This window comes from Mixophyes fleayi, chromosome 5 (genome assembly GCF_038048845.1).
Source record: "Mixophyes fleayi isolate aMixFle1 chromosome 5, aMixFle1.hap1, whole genome shotgun sequence".
NCBI lineage: Eukaryota > Metazoa > Chordata > Amphibia > Anura > Limnodynastidae > Mixophyes > Mixophyes fleayi.
The window spans coordinates 22,277,610-22,302,753 of NC_134406.1; the positions used below are offsets into that span (position 1 = coordinate 22,277,610).

The 25,144-nt window shown below is 41.0% G+C and overlaps 1 protein-coding gene across 2 annotated transcripts in view; it reads right to left on the bottom strand.

The window, feature by feature from the left end:
• The window catches only part of HEPACAM2 (HEPACAM family member 2), a 64,995-nt gene extending 48,517 nt beyond the window's left edge, over positions 1–16,478 (bottom strand). The window contains exons 1-2 of one of the 2 annotated variants that reach the window (XM_075211805.1): positions 16,294–16,359; positions 12,323–12,755 (exon numbers count right to left, since the gene is read on the bottom strand). In XM_075211805.1, the coding sequence (XP_075067906.1) occupies positions 12,323–12,383 (61 nt within the window). In that variant the 5' untranslated portion in view covers positions 12,384–12,755; positions 16,294–16,359. Of the gene's footprint in view, positions 1–12,322; positions 12,756–16,293; positions 16,360–16,414 lie in introns of those variants that run through there. The other variant, XM_075211806.1, reaches the window with a different exon arrangement.
• Positions 16,479–25,144: the final 8,666 nt, after the last annotated feature.

A 25,144-nucleotide genomic window follows, 5' to 3' on the forward strand; every position in this document is an offset into this window, starting at 1 on the left:
GACCGATGTCTTTTTAGCAGGTGGTTTTGAGAGATGAATCATTGGTGAAACTGCTACAGAAACATCCAACTACATTATATAAGGAATAGCAAGTCTCTACTTTTCAAAGATAAAAATATTACAATATATCACCTTGATAGTTCTGTATGAAGTCCGCTCAGAGGCTTATATTTCATAGTGGGACACAGAGCAGGCACTACCACAACTGCAGTGGGAGCACCCACTATGGCTACTGGAGGAACGGGTGGCATCGCAAGGCCAGAGACAGAGGAGGTGGGGGCCTGGGAGACTGGTGCAGCATCTCTGGACCCTCCCCTAAAATTTATTATGGGGTCCGGCATTGGTGCTTTTTATACCTGGCGGTCACGTTATCATCTAATTCTGACAGCTATCCCTCAAACAAAAGGTTGAATTTAAATAAAAAATAACCTCTTATATTACTGAATATATCATTAGCTTATTCAGTGCAACCTAATAGCTTTTAATCTGTAGAAAAGTAAGACACCACTTAACCAGTGTTGACATAAAGACTGAGTCATTAGGACAACATGTTCCTAATTATCACTTTCCTGTCTGTACTAATTAGAAACTAAATTATGTCCACACAATATGACACGATCCTGACGACTCACAAAATGCACTTCACCAGACTGCTCGGCAGATGAATGAAAGTTCCAAACTGATCCACATAATGTTCTATTCATTCCACATTTGAGAGTAGAATTTTGCACATGATATTTTTGGTTCCATATTATACCCCAACCAAACCACACCACAGAATTAATTGATACATTCTTCGCCCCAATGCCAGTGAGAGACAATAGAGCTGATTCAGTAAGGAAAGTAAGGCAAAAAAAAAAAAAGGAATACATTTGCTCCTGAACAAACCATGTTACAATGCAAGGAGTGCAAATTAGTTTATTATTTTGCCTGTAAGGAAAACACTGGCTGTTTTTTCATGTAGCACACAAATACTTGATAGTTTTATTTTTACGCTTATTTTTTAAAGTTGATCTAGGACATGCCCTACCCTAACTATATATCTGTCCCCACATTTTAAATTTACCTCCCCCTCCAATTCAACATAGTTTTGCGAAGGTGCAAATTTACTCCTTTTTTGCTTTACTTGTCTTAATGAATCAGGCCCCATATGTATAGACCATAAATACAGCTATATGGTGAATTTGTTGAATTGCGTGCATTGAATACATGCTCAAATGTTGGTTTCGACTGAGTTGCTTACATGGCATGTATAGATGTGTGGCTTTTTTAATATGTTGTGCTGTGGTTTAAACAGTTTTGACATTTTTAAAACTTTTCCTGCTTTTATTAAAAAGAAAGTCTAAAAAATACATTAAACATGCATCTGTGTATTGTTCACCTCTATTGGCACTATTAAAGTCTCTAACGACTATAAACTACAGCATAAAAATAAGTACATAAAACACATGACTAAAATGTAATAATGTGACAAACGCAGGTTATAAAATGGGCCAAAAATGAAAGCAACTATAAGTCCATTAAGGGATTTTTAACATGGTGACAAATATGCAGAGATCATTCCAAATAACGCCCATGTAAATGAGCCCAAAGACTGATAGCTGATTGGTTGCCTTGTAATGAATAAGCTAATATCAATATACACTTGACTTGAGCATACATTATTTTGGGTGTGGATCCTTATTAAGCAGCGTACAGTCCTGGGAGATCTGTCATAGAGAGATATATTGTTATTTGTTAAGCATTGAGTAATATTTACTAACATAAAAATATGATTTTATTGCCATTACAGTTGCTGAGGTAATACTGCTATGACATATAACTGACTAAACTGGCATGAAATACATAATGGCCATTGTAGGGCTGCATCTGCAAATATTACTTAATTATGCACAGGTTTAATAGAACTGTATTTGTATGTGGAACTGGCCAGCGGAGCAGAGGCCCCATGTTGGCACAGGAACAATGAGTATTAGATATTGCTGCAACCTCTCTACTCACTTATTTGCATTTATCTACAGTACATAACAATACATCAGTGTGATTATTTTAAATAGTCTAAGAGAAAGCTGATTAAAAGTCACCAGCACATAGTGGAGACAGCTATTTTCTGGGAATAATTAATGCTGGCTGCACACAGTATGATCCAGTCAGGAACAATTTGGTCACACGTGTTAAGATTGGGCCATTCAACGCTTGGGTCGAGCATTTAGATTCCTTCCAACGTTGCAAGGGCTTATAATACCACACAGGGCAGCCACCAGAAACTGTGGGGCCCAGTACTAATTAATCTGGTGCCCCCCCCCCCTTGGTCCAGTACTAATTAATCTGGCGGGGCCCCTCCTCCCCATACATGTGCACCCCTCCCCATACATGTGCACCCTCCATCTTCGCCATACATGCGCCCCCTATCCCTCATCACAGTACATTCCCCCCCCACTCCCTCATCACAGTAAATGTTCCCCTCCCCCCAAAGTAAATGTCCCCCTCTCCCCTCCCCCAATCACAGTAAATGTCCCCCTCTCCCCTCTCCACCCCACAGTTAATGTCCCCCTCTCCCCCCCTACAGTTAATGTCCCCCTCTCTCCTCCCCACAGCTAATGCCCCCCCATAGTTAATGTCCCCCTCTCCCCCCCCACAGTTAAGGTCCCTCTCCCCCCCGCAATCACAGTTAAGGTCCCCTTCTCCCTCTCCCACCCTCCACAATTAAGGTCCCCCCCTTCCACAATTAAGGTCCCCCTCTCCCTTCCCCCTCCACAATTAAGGTCCCCTCAACCCCCTTCCACAATTAAGGTCCCCCTCTTCCCCCCTTCCACAGTTAAGGTCCCCCTCTTTCCCCCTTTCTCTCCACAGATCAGGTCCCCCAGGCTCTCCCTCTCACCCCTCCCACCACAATTATGGTCCCCCAGGCTCTCCCTATCCCCCCTCCCTCCACAGTTATGGTCCCCCGGGCACTCCCTCTCCCCCCCATCAAAAAAAATAATAGCTTATTTACTTACCTTCTCCTCCGCGATGCTGCAGCTCTGCCTCCCGGTCACTGATACACTGGGAGTGCAGCACGTGGTGATGACGTCACCGCGCCGCGCTCCCAGCCTATCAGAGTCTGGGAGGCAGAGCTGCAGCATCGCGAAGAAGGTAAGAAAAAAAAAGTGGCGGCACGGTCGGTGACTGCGGGGCCCGAACAGTCCAGGGAGTCCGGACAGACAGAGAGGTCTGTCCGGGCCCCCTAGTCTGTCCGTGCCCCTCACAGCAGTACTGGCAGTACCCAAAATCACTATTCGATACATTTACCCCCTGGTGTTTACCAATTAATAACTTTGATGTGAGCATCTCTTAGGTCAGGGTTGTCCAACCCGCGGCCCAGCACGCCTGTAAATGTGGCCCAGAAGGAGTTTTGGTTGTGGCAAGGGGGCAGCGCTGTTAATGGAAAAAAAAAAATCCTGCAAAAAAAAGAAATTACTTACCTTGCGATCACGCGGTCACGTCAGCTGGTACTCCGGCTCCCTCCCTTGTCTCCTCCTCCGTGCGGTGCTCGCAGTGAATGTCGGGCATGATATCATCACGCCCAACATCCATTGCGGAGCGCAGCACAGAGGAGACACCCGCGCGAGAAGAACAATCAGCAGCACAGAATTGGAGAAAAGAAGAGAAAAGGACAGGAGAACAAGCCGATTAAAAGGTAAGTTAAGTGGGATTTTTTTTATTCTTTCAAGGGACGCTGGTCATGGAGCATCATGGACCTTATCTCCCTGCTACATACTTCTACTTGTAATACTAATGGGGCATTATATATTATTCTCTTTGGCCCATTATAAGTTGTTATCCCTTAACTAACATAGTGGTGTAATTATCAAAACAGGTCACAATTTGGGGTCACAGTGATGTATATGTCAGGTACCGCAGGCCTGGTCAGGGCACCCTGATATACAATGCCTGGCTTAAATGCACTTTATTGATATTGCATCGAAACAATACAAAAAGTGATTATAGTATTATAACTAGAGGATTTTTTGAACAGGGCGATTGAAAGGTAAGTATAGGGGGATTTGAAAAAAAAAAGTGATATATATATATATATATATATATATATATATATATATATATATCACTTTTTTTCTCATATATATATATATATATATATATATATATATATATATATATATATATATGTTAACTATGTTTTCTATGGTTTTTTGGATGATCAGCTATCGTTATTGTTAGTGTATCTTATGTGTGGCCCAAACCAACTCGTCGTCTTCCAATGTGGCCCAGGGAAGATAAAAGGTTGGACACCCCTGTCTTAGGTCCTGGTTACATGGAGGTGTTGCACCAGGAGAAATGTTATTCCCTTCAGATGGGAAGGGATAGGAGCAGTTACCATAGGGATAATTGGCAGCTGCTTTAAACCAGGTTGTTTGAAGGCTGTTTGCCTGATAGATGATGCAAAGCTGCTTCCTGAATACCAGAGCTGCACCTCCCAAATGTGCCGGTTAGACAGTCCTAATTCGGGAGGCTTAGCCTTCCATCCCAGCAGCCAGGATATAGGTCCCGACTACTGAGGATGTTGGTAGGTATGTCCCACTCACAGCTGGCGAGCAGCAATGGAGAAGCACTAGACCAAGGGGTGGCCAACCAGTCAGAGACCAAGAGCCAAAAAATATCTATACGAGTCAACTTTACCTTTTATATGTGTGTGCATATACATATACCCAGTATAAACACGCACATACATACCGCACACACATACATAGAAAATATAACATCATTTACAATATCTTCATAAGCAAATAAAAATCAGCACAGCTCTGCACAACTCTTACCTCGCTGCTATGTCAAGTGGAGGAGGGTTCAAACTTATAGGGGCATATTCAATTAGCTTTCTGGTCCACGGGATCACGCCGGAACGGGCTGCGTAGTCAATCCACGGTACCGCAATAACGTGGATTTTCGTTCGCAGCCCATAGGGTTGCGTACGAAAATCCGCGTTAATGCGGTACCGTATTACCGGCAATACTGCGCAGGATTCATGGTAACGCGTGTTACTGCGAACCGGAAAGCTAATTGAATATGCCCCATAGACTCTTCACAGTTGCTCACGGTGCTTCTGCATCCACAATTCTACTGACCTCTTTACATGCCCCACTGACCTTTTTACATGCCCATTGGACCTCCCCACATGTCCCTTACTAGTACATTAGACCCCCCCACATGCCCACCAACATCCCCACATGCCATCAGATGTCACCACGTGCCCCTTAAATGCCATCAGACCTCCCCACATGCCATCAGATCTACCCAAATTCAACATACATGACATCAGACCCCCACATATGCCCCTTACATGCCATCAGACCTCCTCACATGCTGCATACATGCCAATCAAACCTCCCCACATGTCAACAGACATCCGCACATTCTATCTCCTCAAATGCCATCACATCTCCTTACATGCCCATCAGCCTCTTCACATGCCATCAGATCTCAAATGCCCCTTACTTACCCCTCCCACCATTGCTGCTGGATCCCCCACAGAGGAAGCAGGAAGAGCACACTACACTCTCTCCTCCTCCTGATTGGATTGTCTGTGACATTGTAACCTCACAGCATTGTGCAGAGGAGGTCACAAGATGTGGCTGCTCTCCGTCAGCTGAATGTTTTCCCTTCTGCCCCTGCTGGTGCCTGGAACACTATACTTCGATGATCCTCCCGGCCGGGAGCCCCATTTCAAAGTTCAAAGAGCCCCATGTCGCTCTAGAGCCACGGGTTGACCACCGCTGCACTAGACACACACCCCGTGGACGTAGCCTTGGGCATCGTGTCGTAGTCACGCTCCCTAACATGATGCAGTCGCACCCCCTTTATTCAAGGGAGACTGGCTATGTCCCGGTTTAGAAGATGTAAATGTTGGGAGGTATGGAGCTGTATTGTATTACAGGGAAATTAACATAAAACTGTTCTGTCTGATGAGATCAATTCATGGCAGTATATATAGTAAAGCTTGCCAGAGGCCATATGAAAGCACATTAACCAATGTCAACTGACGATGGAAAAACCCTTTAATATTTTATGTATTTCGAGTAAACTGTACCCATTTCCTGTTCTGTCAGGCCAGTGATATCTCTCTGTGCTGACACATTGAAACTAATGGGGAACATCCATCCCCTATTTCATGGAAGACACAGAAAACATTGCATGCAGCCTCTTAACAGCGTAATCTTATTTCTGATCAATGTGGCAGCCTGGAACAAACTACAGGGCTCGTTTATTTACTGAACTGACCTCTTCTTGGTATGCAAAACAATCATGTAAATGGGAATCTACATCATTCCAGTCAGGTAGCCTGGTAATACCAAAACACATTCAGTGTTGACAGAAAATAAATGCTGTAGGTTTAGATTAAATAAAAACCTTTGTGTTATGTTTTGAATTGGGTGAACAAGCAAGGTTGGGAAAAAATAACCCTGGATAAGTTTAAAATATGGTTTATAGCCCAGCATTCAATAAACGGTCATAAATTCCATACCTCCACACTGAAACTAGCACTGACTACTAATGTAGAATCATACTGTAGCCAATCACGTCCTGGGAGACTGTGTCATGAAAATAGAGAAACCTTCTAAAACAGTGTTGGCTAACCTGTGACACTCCAGGTGTTGTGAAACTACAAGTCCCAGCATGCTTTGCCAATACATAGTAGCTTATTGCTTGAAGGGTATGCTGGGAATTGTAGTTTTACAACATCTGGAGTGTCACAGGTTGGCAAACACTGTTCTAAAAGGTAGAATTGTCCTTTAACTTGAAACCAAAGTCTGATGGGGAGGTCACCAATGAACCTACTTGCAAGGCAGCAATGCTGACCACTGTGCCACCCAATCTATATTTAAAGGTATAAACTATACTTTTTTTTTATTATTATTATCATCTATGTCTGTTCCCTTTAATGTTAGACAAGGATGGGACTATTCATAAGAGCACGTCATTGAATTTACACAAAGATATTTCCTTAAACTATAAACTGTGCTCCTAGATATTGTATCATTTTATTCTGTTTGTTATGTTTCAAATAAAGTATTTGATTGTGACCAATTCAAACAATAGGATTGAGAAGAAACTGTTTGAAATGTTTGTGAAAACAACATGCTATTATGTGTTAAAAGTCCAAGCACTGGCAGTCATGTGAATTAGCAGATTACCTGGTAAAGAGAATATGGTAAATTGCTGAAACTAATGTAAATTGTAGATGTGAAAGAAACGCACCTCTAAAGAAACTGCGGGTTTGGAAAGTGGGGATGTTGCCTATAGCAACCAATCAGATTCTAGCTGTCATTTTGTAGAATGTACTAAATAAACGATAGCCAAAATCTGATTGGTTGCTATAGGCAACATCTCCACTTTTTCAAACCCACAGGTTTAGTAAATATACCCCCATAAGCCACTAATAGAAGACTGCACATGCTTTTATACTAGTCTAAAAAAAACAATTAAAACAAATATTAAAGCATATCCTAATATGCCACTTTTAATCAGATATTTACTGCTGTGAAAAACATGCCTGTCCCTTCTTTCTCCACTCACTTCAGTAGCTCATTAGGAAATTTTAGGCATTTTGTATAATAAAGGGTGCACATGGGGAATGTTCATCTTATAGGGCTAGCGAATACGAGAAAGTCACAAAGAAAACTTTGAAAGTTGTGGTGAGATTGTTATATAATAGGGGAAAAACTTTGCCAGGTTCAGGGTAAAGCCAAAAAAAACCTACAATTATTATGCTGTATTTGTTGTCAAGGAAGCATCTTAAAACAGGACCATTTTGTAATAAAAGAGGAACAAGAAAATCCAAGTTTAAGCTTAGAATAAATGGAAGCGTTCTGATATAAAACACCAAAAACTGGTGTCATAACAAGGGTGACATGAGAAAGTGGAACATATTTTAATGTCTCTTTGTGCAAAGAATATGTCTGCTGGCCAGTAAAGCTGATATTATAAAAGGGCTTTAAAAAAGGGAGCACTGTGTATTGTATAGAATTTGTGAAGTAAATGTTAATGTTCTCTTGCTGTCTCCATTATATGAACAATACACATCATTCTATCGTTCTCATTCAAACTCCATACAAATAAATGTCATGGACATGTTCCGTTCTGAATGCAACTACATTTATGTATTATTATTTATTTATTTATAAGGGTCTGTAGATTCTGTAGTGCCGGATACATAAGCATGTAACAAATAAATGAGGATTTAATGCACATAAGTAGCACAGATGAGTGTGAGTGGGGACTCACACAGAGTGCAGCAAAATACATGACAGGACATACGAGGGAGTCAGACAGCAGACAGACATAGGACAATAGGTAGAGAGGACCCTGCCCGCTAGAGCTTATATTCTAGAGGGAGGGGTGGTGAGAGACAGTAGGACCAACTGGGAGAAAATGGAGATGGCAGACGAGGAATAGGAGGTGATGGATAGAATGGTTAGGAGGTGGTGGGATAGGCGAGCTTGAAAATTTGAGTTTTGAGTTAGTGTTTGAAGGACTGAAGGTTGGGGGAAAGTCAAGTGAGGTGGGGTAGGGTGTTCCAAAGATTGGGGGCAACACGGCAGAAGTCTTGGAAGCGGGCATGGGAGGAGAATGAGAGGTGAATTGAGGCGGAGGTCAGAGGCGGAGCGGAGTGGTCAGAGATGTAAGGGAGAGAAGTCTTGGTAAGGGCCTTGAACTGAATTCTGAAACAGATAGGGAGCCAATGAAGGGATTTACGCAGAGGAGTAGTGGAGTAGTGGAGTAGTGGAAGAGGAGCGATGGGAGAGGAGGCAGTGAGAAGGAGGGTGTTATTGTCGAGACGAGAAATGAGTGAATGGACCAGAATTTTGGTTGCTTCCTGAGAGCTAAAGAGACTGCTGTTTGTGATGTTACGGAGATGGAAGTGTCATGATTCAGTGAGGGACTGGATATGAGGGGTAAAGCTGAGGCAGAATAGATTCTGCTGGGCTTTAGGTTTTATTTATTTATTATAATGCATTGAAATGACAGATCAGAAATTAGCAGTTGGGTGTTCAGGTCCTATACACCTAGCCCTAACTAGCAGAGGTGTAACTAGTTGGAAAGGGGGCAATGTGATTAGAGAATGGATCAGGCGAAGGAGAGGGCCGAATTCATGAAAATTATAATACAAATTAGCAATATGGTTTGTGCGTTGTGGCTGAAAATGAAGGTGGCAATGAAGATCTAAGTCATCATCATCATTTATTTTTTTTAAATCCATTAAACTACGTTATAGTGATGCTAGTTCCAGAGAGTCCACTTCTTCATACTCAATGTTAGCCCTTACAGAGTGACGAGTGAAAACCATATCAATTACTTTATGTTGTATTACGTTCTATTTATCTCTTTTATTATTTGACTGTATGTTCCGCATGTTACAGCAAATATAACGATCATAGCATTGACATCACCAGACCTCTAACATGCCCTGTTCCAGCCAGAGCAAATTGCTCAGCTCCCCAATTCCCGCTTTATTTCCTAATCCAGGGCCTGAGTCATTAAGGAGAGCAAGGCAAATAAAGGAGTAAATTTGATCCTGGACACAACCATGTTATGCAATGCAAGGGGTGCAAATTAGTTTATTATTTTGCACATAAAGAAAATACTGACTTTTTTGTTATGTAACACACAAATACTGGATAGCTTTATTTTTACACTGAAATTTAAAGTTGATCTAGGACATGCTCTACCCCAACTATAAATCTGTCCCCATGTTTTAAATTTACCTCCCCCTCCAATGCAACATGGTTTTTGCCCAGATGCAAAGTTACTCCTTTTTTAGGCTTTGCACTCCCGAATGACTCAGGCTGCCAGTTTTCTCGACAGATTAAATTATGTTACAATACACCTTAATGAATTCTGCCCAGATAATGTCAATTGTAAATTAAGTGGGACGTTTTGGAACAGAGCATTTTGTACAGGTTGGAAAGGATCATATTGTAGGGTCTGCATAACAGCATCCAGCATACGTGGATGATGTTAACATTATCCAACCTGGAGTTGTACAGAGGATTGATATATGTACGGCATTAAATAACAACTATGTTTATGATTGAACTACCCAGGGATGATCGTTAGGGAAGGTGCAGTGGTCAGTGCAGTGTTTTTCTTTTCTTTTAACACTCTTTATGATGTTTACAATACAATCTAAACATTGCTATTGGCAACATGTAGAGTAGATCAATTTTACACAAAGTGTTTTTATTTAAAATTGCATTATTTGATAATACGTCCGTCTGGAACAACTTTTTTTAATAAGAGACGTGGGCAGATAATGACTTTAAAGTAAAGTATTAACACATTCATCTCATATATTCTAGCCCTGTCTGCAACTCTCCACCAATGCAACTGAAAGCAAAGGACCTAAGAGGATAGAACTAGTAGCCAAAATATGGACACAATGATAAGATGAGCACAAACATTCAATTGTTTTCATTAATAAAAGAGTTCCTTGCAAATGCCTACAGGTAAGAAACAGTTATTCTGCTGCCTATATCTGTCTGCACGAACGTCGTCCATACAATAGGCCCTGTCCAGTTGCCAGTCAGTCTGTTCATAATATAACAGAGTATATGACACAAAAAGAGGAAGTGAAAGAAACTTGTAACTTCTCATTTAATGAAGCTTAAACTACAGTAACATAGGGCTCAAATACCAAATTATTCCCAGAACTCTGACACAAATCCTCAAAGCATTCAGCCCACTGTGAAAATCTACACTCAGCTATTCAGAGCAAAAATTCAAAGTAAAAAAGATTTAAAGAATCAACACAAACAGGCAGCTCAGAATTTGCAGGCGATGGCAAAATAAAACTATTGTGGACCCTAAAGCTGCAGACCCCCAATCAGTCAGAATACTTTAATACCCACTCTGGGTTGTTTATTTATTGATACACTCAAAAGTGTTTGCAATAATTAGCAAGTGCATTTAAAGTTCACTGAAATACATTCACTTTATTCTTGGTCCAGGTCATATTTGCACCACTAGGTTTGAAAGAGGACGATCAGGACCTCTTACTGCCCCAAGCCCCTGAGTATCACCCCAAATGCTCTTATTATAAGCTGCCGCTGTTTGGGATCCCACAGCAGAAAATGACCCCCCCACCCCACCATTCACCATAATTGAGGTGCCTTTTAAAAATGATCAAACTATAACAATACACGAATTTCTGTACAATAGAACCATGGTCATCATCATCATCAACATTTATTTATATAGCGCCACTAATTCCGCAGCGCTGTACAGTGAACTCACTCACATCAGTCCCTGCCCCATGGTCAGTCTCGGTCCTTGAAGTTTCTCCAAACCTGAGCACCGTGGAAAAATATATCACATGCCTTAATATCACCCCAGAAACCTAAATATTTGCATTTTAAACAGTTGCAAAATGCCCCTCAGTCTTTCCTTTATCTGGGGTGTTGATATATTATATATATGCAGCAATGCACCTAATATATATTGTATAATAACATATAATATAAATACTATGCATAAGGTATTTGTCACATTTAATATTGTTACCTCATTATCATACAGTACCTTTAATTGAAAATGTAAAATTAATTTTCAGAGCATGTTGCTAACATTCCTCTTATTAATATCAAGAATAACATTTTAGACAATAAGTATTTGTTTTGTAACAAGCATCATTACAAGCTAAAAGTGTGAAACAATACAAGTGAAAGGGAAGAAATTGTCACTGTTTAATGATTCAAAGAGATCTTCCAAAAGTCGGTGGAACAAAAGAAGCATTTGTAAGCTACTTAACACACTCATTGTTATGTCCTAAGCAATTACATGTATGACAGATGTGGTCAGTAAATAATTGAAAATATAAATTAATCTCTATACTGTGTTTAAAGTTGAACGTTGGATTTTATACATTTTGTTTGTAAATAATGAAGTGAAATCCATTGAAATATAACAGTGCTAGCTATATCAATGTTTTATATTAACGCCCCCCCCCCCCCCCTGTAAATCTATATGTAAGTAGTATAACCTAAAGTCTGGAAAGGCAGTTACTGCTGTTCAGCAATGATCATGTATTCTAAAAATGATAATAGAAGATTAAAATAGCTATTTTGAACAGAAATGTGCAACTACAAGTCACAGAATGCCCTACCGGCTTTGGCTGCCAGGACAAGCCTGGACTTGTAGTTCCACAACTGCTGGGCAGCCACAGGCTGCTTATCTCCTCTTTATCTTTCCCTTAACTTTTGTGATAATGAATTGCAGCTAGGTACAGACATACAGACACACACACAGACAGACAGACAGGTCTTACCTAATAGTATGATATAAATGTAGCACTTTAGAAAGTAATTTTTGCCAGAGAGCAGCTCCATGGAAGCATCCTGTCCCTGACAACTGTGGCTCAGCTCTGAGTGACTGCTGAAGACAACAGCTGCTGCTGTATTTGTCAGGCAAATCAGTAAAGAGCTGACAGCCTCTCTCCTGCCTCTTGCCTTAGGTGATTTGAATGTGTATACAGAGACTATAAGAAGGAGGAACACCTGCTAGATTACTGTTTACCATCAATATGCACAGCCAGCTACAGGACTGTGTGGTTCATGGAGGGTCCTGGCAGAAACCGGCCCACTGTGACCGCTGTGCCGGTTAAACCACCCTGGACAGGGTGACTTGAATATTTGTGATTCCTCAGGGTGCACCAGGACGTCATTATCAGAAACATTACAGCTCACTGTTTGTTGTGTTTACTGTAAAGTAAAAGTAGGTAAATACTATGTGCAGTCTGCAAATGTACATATTAACATAGGAATACAGGAGACATATGAGGACATACAACTGGAGTGTACACATGCACACATTAACATAGGAATACATACAACTGGAGTGCACACATGCACACATTAACATAAGAATACATACCACTGGAGTGCACACATGCACACGTTAACATAAACATACAGAAGACATATGAGGACATACAACTAGAGTTAGAACCACATTAGACTAATATACCTGTAATATATGCACATGCACAACAACCAGTTAATGCATATAGGGAGCTATATGTTGACGTTCAGCATATCATATAAGGCGTACATCTGGAACTCATTAATGAATAAGACTTCTCCTGAGCTGCCCCCTGCACTGAAATGACCTCCCACGCTCCATTCGACTGTCCCATAATTTGTGCTCTTTCAGACGGCCACTTAAAACTTACCTCTTCCTCACAGCCTACCAAGCTTCCACTTAACCCTCTCTCCATACTCGCTCTCATCACCTCTCTCTTCCCGGCCCCTTTACTCGCTCCTCCTGCGCTTGTTCCCCTCTTCTGACTCCCTGGTGCCAGCTGTATGTTTGCCCTCCCCTTAGGATGTAAGCTCTTACGAGCAGGGCTCTCTTCCTTTCTGTCTCTCTACCTATTCTTCTGTTCCAAATTCACTATAATTGCTATGCCTGGAGCCTCTTAAGTCATGGTATTATTTGTTTATTGTTCTGTACTGTTTTGCCTGTATGGCCTACTGTTTGCATTGTGTAAGGCGCTGCGGAAATCTTGTGGCGCCTAACAAATAAAGGATAATAATAATATTAATAATTATATTCAGACATATAGGAATTCTCCTGAATATTAATATTCAGCACTATTATCCAGCGTTCAAATTTAGTCAGACTGTGCCATTTGCGTTTACCTGTTCTTGCAGCTTTGACTACCTGCTGTTCTCTCTTGATTGTTCCTACAGCTTTGACTACCTGCTGTTCTCTCTTGCTTGTTTCTGCAGCTTTGACTGCCTGCTGTTCTCTCTTACCTGTTCTTGCAGCTTTGTTGTCATCTAGTTAGTTGGCTTCTAGAAAGTTGGGGTCCTGATTTGAAAATGTGCAAAAATTGTATTATAATTCAAATTGTTAACAAACTTTGACTAATGAAGCTCATTAGTTCAAACACAAAACACCATTATGGCCAGATCAACCTACCCTATAGGCCAGGCACATAGAGACAATAAAGTACATGAAAAACTGTTGTTAAAGACCTGTAATCAAAATACCCCATCTGACAAGTATTTAGCATTCTAGTGACCTCGGAGATCATGCACCTCCCCTAAAACGGCACTATTTTTTAAATATCCCCTCAGTCATCTCATCACCCCCCTTAGCCATCTCATCACCCCCTCAGCCATCTCATCACCCCCCTCAGCCATCTCATCACCCCCCCTCAGCCATTTCATCACCCCCTCAGCCATCTCATTACCCCCCTCAGCCATTTCATCACCCCCTCAGCCATCTCATCACCCCCCTCAACCATCTCATCACCACCCTCAGCCATCTTATCACCCCTCTCAACCATCATCACCCCTCTCAGCCATCTCATCACCCCCCTCAGCCATTTCATCACCCTCCTCAGCCATCTCATCACCCCCCTAAGCCACTTCACCACACCACACCACTTTGGCCATTTTCATCACCCACAGGCAGCTAACAGCAATCGGACTTGATGCCAGGCTGCATGTCATGTAATGATGACTGCCAGGCTGCCCCCTTTAGATCAAGGTTGACCCCATGAGTACAGTTAGCCTCTGCCACAGGGGCTTAATAAAAAAAGTTAGAAAATGCATTGGTGCCCCCCAGGATCCAGTGCCCTAGGCTGCAGCCTGATCAGCCCATTGGTTGAATAGGCCCTGACTAGAGTGTACACATGCATATATAAACATATGAATACAGATGTGGACATACAACTGGAATGTACACATGCATAAGTCCACATATGACCACAGAAGACTGAAGAGAACATACAGCTGTAGTGTGCACATGTATATATCAAAATTTCAATATTATATATATTTGTCAACATGTTAAATTAACTTCCAGGGACATGTCGCTGTTTTGCTGGTGCATCTAACCGCATTACTCATTGTAGCCTCTAGGTGGAGCTTGATGCATTACATTCTCTATAGCAGCGGTCAGCAACCGCCGACATGCGTGCAAGAAACGGCACGCGGACCACTTCTGTCTGGCACGCCGGCACTGCAGCTGTCTCTAAAGCAGCCAATGATGGCCGAAACGGAGCTTCTTTGCATACGCAGAAGCTCCGGTGGTCATCTGCTGCTTTACTGAAGCAGCTCCCGGGTTTCTGGAGAGGAAGATGCGTGTTTCCAAAGGTAAGTAAGAGTGGCACTAAAAATTGAGGGGCACATCTCTGTGGTGTACTATCAATAGGAGGAACAACTGTGGCATACTATGACTAGGGGGGACAACTGTGGCATACTATGACTAGGGCGGACAACTGTGGCATACTATGACTAGGGGGGACAACTGTGGCATACTATGAATAGGGGGGACAACTATGTGGCATACTATGACTAGGGGGGACAGCTATGTGGCATACTATGACTAGGGAGGACAGCTATGTGGCATACTGTGACTAGGGGGGACAGCTCTGTGACATACTATGAATAGGAGGGACAGCTATGTGGCATACTATGACTAGGGGGGACAGCTATGTGGCATACTATGACTAGGGAGGACAGCTATGTGGCATACTGTGAATAGGGGGGACAGCTATGTGGCATACTATGACTAGGGAGGACAGCTATGTGGCATACTATGACTAGGGAGGACAGCTATGTGGCATACTATGGCTAGGGAGGACAGCTATGTGGCATACTGTGAATAGGGGGGACAGCTCTGTGGCATACTATGAATAGGGGGGACAGCTATGTGGCATACTGTGAATAGGGGGGACAGCTATGTGGCATACTATGACTAGGGAGGACAGCTATGTGGCATACTATGAATAGGGGGGACAGCTATGTGGCATACTATGGCTAGGGAGGACAGCTATGTGGCATACTGTGAATAGGGGGGACAGCTCTGTGGCATACTATGAATAGAGGGGACAGCTATGTGGCATACTATGAATAGGGGGGACAGCTATGTGGCATACTATGAATAGGGGGGACAGCTATGTGGCATACTAGGAATAGGGGGACAACTGTGGCATACTATGACTAGGGGGGACAGCTATGTGGCATACTATGAATAGGGGGACAACTGTGGCATACTATGACTAGGGGGGACAACAAAAGCTGCACTTCTCTGTCTTGCATAGGGCTCCCGGGTAGTGGTGTATACACCCCACGTGCAGGGTGTGCAGTGTCAAGGGGGCTCTGTCACGGTCCCTTGAGTTATAAACTCACCTTACACCCAGAATGTTACAGTCACAATCACAGTCTCTCGTGGTTCAGGACAGCCAACCAGGAAAGCAAGATTTCCTGTTCAACTTCTGTCCCCTACCCAGCTTTTCGTTGTTTAGCAACATGGACTACACATGCTGAATTCTACTCCTCCCCTCCTGGCTCCTCCATTGTGATGCCTGAACCCTGCCCCCAGCGTCCTGTAACCTAGCAACACTCACTCACATGCTGAGTTCTGCTCCTCCCCTCCTGGCTCCTCCATTGTGATGCCTGAACCCTGCCCCCAGCATCCTGTAACCTAGCAACACTCACTCACATGATGAGTTCTGCTCCTCCCGTCCTGGCTCCTCCATTGTGATAGGTGAGATATCCCTCCTATGAGGTTCAGTGTGTGAGCAGAGTGTAATTTAGCAGATTAATTTGACAGTGACTGAGGTTATATAACATGATTCATTACAAGCAGGGGGAGCTTGATACTAGGATTTTAGGGAATACCGGGGGCTCCAAGGAGTGTGAGTAATCTTTGAGGGACAGATCCGGGTCTCTGTGTGACTGCGGCTTCCTCACCTATGACTTTCATGTTGCTGTGTCACCATCTGTCTGCTCACTCCCTGCAACAGCTCACATTCATTTATAATCGATAGACAAATATCTCTTCACTCTCTTGGGTAAGTGCCATGATGGACTACTCTGTATTTGGCTGTTGTGAGTTCCTACTAGTGGCAATTTCTACCTATATAAGTGACTGGTTCAGAGATGGTAATAATATATAAAATGCTTTTTTTGCAATTTTTACACTGAACACTCTTCCAGCACAAATTGTATGTATTTATTCGATATTTTTTAAAAAAAATCTACCTTTGTTACTAATTTTTAAGTTTTGTTCTCCAATTTTGTTTTTGATACTGAAATATTTTTGCTAACTGAAAGACTAAGGGGTCTGTTTATTAATAAGCAATGATGAGGTCTGATTTATATTTTATATGTAAAACATATCACGTGTTGCTGCAATTTATCAACAAAATATCACCAGGGTAGCTGAGTAACACTCACCTGTTTTGCCAGACCAGTAAGGGTTAACTTACCGCCACTCCAGTCTTGTCTAGCTGCTTCACTCACGCGCAATGGATCTGAGAGCCCAGATCCGGGCTTTACGTTCCACTAATTTAAAAAATAAATACATTATAATGAAAAAAAAAAAATAGATGAAAATATTTTGTTTAAAAATATATAGTTACCATTGAAAAACGTTTTATTCTAAGAATACAGCATTTTTTAATTTCTTTTTTTTTTTGTTAACGGCATCTTGAGATAGCGATTACTCCATTTAGCTACAATAAGCAGCAGACTGAGGAATAACAACTATGCCTAGGCCGATTATCTCACTGGTTACATCATAAAGAGCTTCTGTGATGTCACTTAGCCTGGGTATAAAGGTTTGTGCTGGGCAGTTATCAATTGCCTGTGATTGAAAGTGGGCTGTATATAGTCACTGTTCATTTCTATGATTACATCTGCTGGATTTGGCATCACATTACACTAAGGTAAGATTATAATACAGCTATTTTACATTTTTCAAAAGTTTTTGTCATTATGCGACCTACAATATTTTGTGGTTTTGGCAGCTGAACAATGTACTCAGATGGTTTGATGAAAGCTGTACAAGGAGATGAGAGTTATCACTCTGGAGGTCCCCAATCTGCTCTACAGCGCATGCGTGAAACAGAAGCCTGGTTTGAGTTTCCAGTTCCATCCACTACTATTACAAAACCAGTCAAAGTAAGTTTTATAGAATATGTAAAACTTAAAAATTACCACCACAAACAAACTTGGGATATGTATTATACAATATTGTTTTCTTTACATTACCACTTTCCTATGTTACTAGATTATAGTGATGCAGTATGGGATCTCAGTTAGGGCTTGAATCCAGGTCTGGATTGGGGCTTGGGATAATGTTAGTCTAGGGCTAAAGCTTAAGCTAGACAGGTTTGGACTTGGGTTAATTAATATTAGACAGATGGGATTAAGTTAGTTGAAATAAAGTTGAGGTTGGTATTTTCCTCTTGAATATTTTAATTGATAAGGAGGTCTTAGGGTCAATCAAATGGTCTCTTATCTGTGACTGGCTGAGCGGTGTAAGAGACCGCTTCTGATTGGCTGCCCAGCTAGTAAGTAAGCGGCCTCACTGGAAATTAACTAATTTGGCGTCGGGAAGAGCTTGTGTGCGGTTTTCTGTTCCATTAGGGGTTTTTTTTAATCACACATATGGATTACATTGTATCAGGAGGATGCAATTATAGATGGGTATTTATTAGGGAATTTTTTTTATTGATAAATGAAGGGGATCATTTTTTATTGAAGCAAATAACTTATTTATTCCTACAAGGGGGACTACAAATAAGTGGAAGACTAACAGGGGCACTCACTATTGTTTATTACTCTATATGGGGCACTTTATATGATTTTTTTATTCTAACTGGGCATTGTGTTATTTATGGCACTACAAGTGACACTCTATGTTATATATTACTCCAACTGAGGCACTATATTACTTATGACACTAACGGGGCAATATTATTTATATAAATAACCATAGCAATATTATTTATTTAAGAAGGGGCCAACACTTGTAGTGGCTCCTCTTCTGGCACTACAAGTACCAGTACCTCTTATTTTTTCCCCTCCTGTTTAGTCAACATGCCCTTCATTGATTTCATTGATTGACATCTAATGCTGCCATTTTGTTTTTGTGCTTTTTGGGAACTAGTCCAAAAAAAAATCACCTTCAGGGAAATGGATCTAAGGACCATCCTGATTTATTTATTATCTGGGAACATTTTCTGAGTATCTGTAAATTTTGATTTATAACGTTCACTTTACTGAATTACTGATTACCAAGGTTCCGAACAGGACTGCACTGCCTCCAGAGGTTCTAGAGAAGACATCTCTGCCTCTACATGCTCTACAGATGACTAACCTGCATACTGAGGTACCATAGTCCTGTAGTGTAATTCCTATCATCCAAGGTTTATATGCTACAATTTACATTAAATAATTGTATTATATCATTTGTTGAATTGTGGGTGATAGTATATACAGGTAGTTAATTTTTTTTTAAAAAAAGTCTGTTTTTTTCATCTTTGAAAACCATCCCTGTCCCCAATAAGAGGTAAAGAGAGCATTGGGAGGGTGGAACCTCATCTTGGGAGCAAATGCATGTCTACCACCATGGTTTTCCAGACAGGACTGCCATATGTCCTGAGGTTCCATAGAGGATTGTCGTGCATCCTCAGGTCCAGAGATTACTGCACTGCACACTGAGGTCCCAGACAGGAGTGACCTATGTCCTTGAAGTTCCAGAGAGTAGTGACCTTGATTCTGAGGTATCAGAGTCCTAAAGTGTAATTCTTACCTTTCAATTTTTATTTCCTACATTTTCCGTTAAATAATTGTATTATAGCTCTTGGTAGATAACTGATGGTAGCATTTTCTGTTCATTAGCAAAATGTATATTTAAAAGTATATTTTATTTTAATCTTTGAAAGAAATCATTGCCCCCAAGAAGAGGTCCAGAGAATATTACTCTGCACACTGATTTTTCAGAGAGGACTGCCATACACTGTGTGGTTCCAGGCTTGACTGCCCTGCCTCCTTAGATTCAATAATGGGCAGCTATGGAGGTTCCAGCTGCAGTCATCCCATAGATCTTGGGCAGAGTGGCCCAGAGGTTCCAGGAAGCACTCCCCTGAACCCTAAGTTCCAGAGAGGACTGTCTTGTGTCCTGAAATTGTAGAAAATCCTACTCTGTGTCTTGAGGTCAAGAATGAACTGCCCTTCCCTCTAAGGTTCTAGATTGGATTGGACTGCTTCCTCAGGTTTAAAAGAGGAACGCCCAGGCTCCTGATGATCCAGAGGCAGTCCTATCAGAGTCCTCGGGCAGAGCAGCTCAGAAGTTCCAGAGAGGACAGCCCTGAACCCTGAGCTTCCAAAGGGAGAATCCTGTGTTCTGAGGTTCTAGAGAAGGCTGCCTTGCCTCCTGAGGTTTCAGAGAATTCTCTTCCTCTTGATTGAAGTTCCAGAGCAAACTGGCCTGCATCCTGAGGTTGCAGAGAGGACTTAAATATGTCCTGAGGTTCCAAAGAAATGTGCCCTGCCTCCTGAGGTTCAATAGAGGACTGACCTACCTTTTGAGGTTCCAGAGGTAGTCATCTCATAGACCTTGGGTGGAGCAGCCCATAGGTGTTATGGCTACCAGTGCGGCATAAACTTGTCGAACGTTATCAGCAGAGGTCTTCACCTATAGCAGTCGCCTTTCCCGTAGAGACTGTTTGTGCTCACAGGTACTTGGATGCCCCCAAGACTTACACTCAGTGTAATACAAGTTTATGTTCACACGGCAGTGCACAGGTACAGGAGGTAATTCACTGAGTAGGGACAGGCCAGAGATCTGCGGACCGGACAGAGCACAGGTGGAGACATCAGTTACAAGCAGGGTCTGGGTCACAGACAATGGTCCAGAGTCCAGGTACAGTCAGAATGTCAGGGTCACAGGCAAAGGTTCAAAATCCGGTTACATTCAAAAGGTCGGGGTCACAGGCAATGGTTCAGAGTCCAAGTTCAGGCAAAAGGTCAGGGTCACAGGCAATGGTTTGGGGTCCAGGAACAGGCAGAGGTCATACACAGAGAAATCAATCCAAGGTTCAACACCAAAATAGCACATTTATTTTTGTATTTCTTTTTATTATTGAGCACGTGTTTAGTCACTATTATTATTCAATAAGCGCCGTGGTCTTTTCACTGTTCAATGCATTATTTTATGTTTTTAAATATCTGATTTCTTTATATACCATTTCCCACACTCAGAACATGAAAATGGATTTCACCTGTGTGAATTCTCTGATGTTCAATAAGTATTGATATATTGGTAAAACACCTCCTACAATCGGAGCATGAAAATGGCCGTTCACCAGTGTGAGTTCTCCCTGTGATATTCCCCTTGATTAGAGGAATTAGATGATATATCTGCACTTCTGGAGAATCTTGTGCAACGTCATTATCTCCAATTTAACAATCTGCAGAGACAAAGAGATGTTTCTTGGACATATTTCCATTGTTGTGTATATCTGTGGGGAATAAAATGAATACATTTAGAAATGAATATTTCAATTACTTGATATTGAGGGCCATAGTAACACAATGGTTAGCATTGCTGCCTCACATTGTTGGGCCCATAGATTTTATTCCAAGGCACTATCTGTGTTGAGTCTCTTTGTTTAGTCCAAAGAGATAGGTAGGTTATTTGTCTTCTGATTAAATAATTTGTGGAAAGCAAATTAGACTGTAAACACCAATGGGCAGGGAGCTGCGTAGCGTGGTGGTGCTACACAAATAAATAATAGTAGTATTATTCTTAAGCCTAAACAATCTCACTCTAGACATTTTAATTTATTAATATAATTATATAACATAAATAAAACATAACATAGTTGATCACTAGCAAATGTGTGAGGCTTACCATAGGCAACTCATATATGACATTAAATACAACTCTTCAGAAGCTACAAGAACACCAACTCCAGAGGAGTATTGACAACTAAACTTCCCAATGGAACCATCCAATTTTACAAAATTAACTGATTGTGTTCTTGGAAGTGGCAGAAATCTGACATCAACTTGTACTTTAATTGAAATGACTTTTGCACCAACCAGACATAATTTCTACGTGAAAGTACATTCTCCCAAATTATGGGAGTGCCTTGCATGGAACATCTCGGACAGTACTTGTAGAGGGAAGAGGATGTTGGGTAATTTCTGTGTTGCCTTGAAATGACTTTTCAGATTTTTTTTTGCCACGATCACTCATCGTTAAAAATATCCAATTACCCCAAATCTCATATTTTACACTGTCATTGTATGTTCAGGACAATGGACGTGCATTAATGACTTGTCAAATTTCTATTATATAAATTGAACATCTCCTACTCAGTGATGCAAGAGGCTGGTGATTCTCCTCCATGATGTCAATGTACCACCATGATGACTGTCATTCCAATGACAGTCATCAGCCAGACACATTCTATGATGTTCCTGGAACCTCAAGAGACAGAGCGGTACTCTCTAGAATCTCAGGAGGCAGGGAACTTTTATTTAGAAACCCAGAACATAATGCAGTCCTCTCTGCAACCTTAGAACACAGGTTACTCCTGTCTGAAAACTCAGTGTACAGGGTAGTATTTTCTGAACCTCAGGACACAGGGAAAATGGAACCTCAGGAAACTTGTGGCGAAGTTGCCCCGAGTTTACTTGTTTAGGATTGACTTTTAACGGAAACTGCTGCACTATATAATGCAGGACCTCTTTCTTGTGGATTTAACCTTTTGAAAAAGTAATCTAGACGAAATGCGTCGAGGGATTAACTGGATCTGTTGGTATACTCAGCTTGAGTCAGAGACTGCTTACCTGGCCAGAGAGTACTTTCTTTCATGAAGTCATCTAACTGAGAACTACTGTTTCCAGATAAGCTGTCTCATATTTTAAATAATGTACGGACAATAATTTGCTCTTATGAGCTGTTCATTTTGTAATAAAATCATTTTATAATTATTGAGAAGTCTGTGTTGGTTCAGAAACATATTCTGCTATGGCAATCTTTTTTGAGTTTCAGTGCACTACTGGCTTGGTGGTCTGCAAAGGAGATTTGGAACTCTAATTTAAAGATAAGCCCTTTATTAATTGACCTTTGGTACGCTGCCACTCTTATGGAATCATAATTCACTTTAAGGTCTACAGATTTACACTATGTCTGGCGCTTCTGTTTTTTTGTATTCAAAAAAGAATCCATGTTGGGGTAAATTCCTTTTCATGTTCCGAGTGTGAGAATTTTTGTTTAGTAAAATCACATCTTGTCTGTCATCACAGAATTCATACAGGTAAAAAAAATTTTGCTCTAGAGTGTAGGAAATGTTTTACAAATAAATCTTTTCTTATTGAACACCTGAGAACTCACACAGATGGGAAACCATTTTTATGTTCTTATTGCAGGAAATGTTTTTCAAATAAATCAATTGTTGTTAGACATCAGAGAACTCACACAGGTGAAAAGAAATTTGTATGTACTAAATGTGGGAAGTGTTTTACATAGAAATTCTATCTTGGAGATCATGAAAGGATTCACACAGATGAAAGCTGATTTTTATATTTTGATTGTTGGAAATATTGTACATAAGAGTTGAGTCTTGCTAAATATAAGGTTGCACACATACATTAATCTAGGCAAACAAATGTTGGTATATTTGTAAGTGGAAAGTGTTTCATTTAAAGAATCAGTCTTATTAAAAATACAGTTTCACCATTCTTGATCTATAATCTACATAGAGCTCATCTCCCAGATCCTTTTCCAGATATAAAAGTTTGAGGAGACATCCTTCTTGATATTGTTGATATTTTTATTATACTGTTTTGTGTTTTCCATGTTATTATGATTTTTGTAAGACACCTTTTTGACTATTCATAAATGTTTTAAATGGAAATGGTTAATGAAAAATTGTGTGTTTAGTACATATTGCTTATTGAATACTGTATTTCTTGCAAGTTCTTCTGGCCTTTAATACTGACCTTGTTGTGTTTCCTGTTTTCATTTTCTGCTGCTTTGAATAAAAGTGCCTTAAAAAGTAAGTGTAAGACAAACAGAATTATATGCTATCCCTTGCGAATAAATTAATTGTAAATAGTTATGTGCAAGTCCTCTTTAGTGCCTGAAACTCTCGTCATTACAGGGATGGTAGGGCCACATAAGGTACTATCTAGTTGCCTGTCCTCTGCTGCCAGGACTTGCTGCATCTTACTGGTAAATCCTGAATGATCAGACTCTTTCTTGTAATGTGGTTACCACACCTTAAATATGTTTTTATGTTTCTCCTTTTAGGATTTTTGGTGGTAATATTGGGAATAATTATGTCCTATATGAACTGAGAATAAAAGGTAGTCTTAAAAGTTAAAGCTGGTATGATGAATGCACATTGTATGAATTGAGGAGCCTGTGTGTTGAGTAAAAGAATGTGACCAGTTTTGAGACTGTATATGGGCTTGTTCCCATAGAAGAGTGGGACACACTGGAGCTGCGTTTCGTGTACTGACCCGTAAAAGATCACAGCCCTATTTCAGGTGCCTGAATGAATTGAAGCTAATCAGCTCTGTTATGGTTTGCAAAACATCTGGTCAGGTTCTGGGAAATCAAAGACCATAGATTCTGACATGACAGGGATACCTGTCTAAATTTTCAAAGGTTAGAAATCTCTTGTATATCTTTATTTTTCATTTCTCAATATAAGACCTGTGACGATTATGTATTGTTGTTATTTTCCCTTAATATTCAGGTATGGCAATGTATATTGTATGTAACCTTGTAATGTAATCTCAACGTGTGCTTTGCTAAATGACATGAGTCTGAACCTATGTAAGTGTCAATAATCTTTTGAAATTAGCCAGACCCAGTACTAGATAAGCATCTCTGAGGAGTTTTTTTTTGTATGCAGAGGATGCGGACCTGACCAGCCAAGCAGAACGAGCAGAGGTGAGAACTCAGGCCCTGTGAGCATTCCAGATCTTAGGTCATCCGTAACTCACTTCGGAAAGCTCTGTGTCATTTTGGGAATCAATCTGACTGTAAGAAGGGTTTAAAATCTTCTGCTTTAGACATTACATTGTGCATTTTTATGAGGGGGTCTATCAAGACTGAAATGTCCCATATTACTCAATTGTGTTCCCTCACACAAGCCAAGTCTTAACTAGTAAGTAGTGACTCTGGTTTTATGTCCTATTTTATTTTCTGAAACTTATTTGTGCAACATATTGTATGTCTTGTTACTTACTTTTTGTAACTAAGCCTTGGAGACATAAATCTTGCATATTCTCCATGATTCTTTGTGAAATTGCGAAGCCCAGGGAGG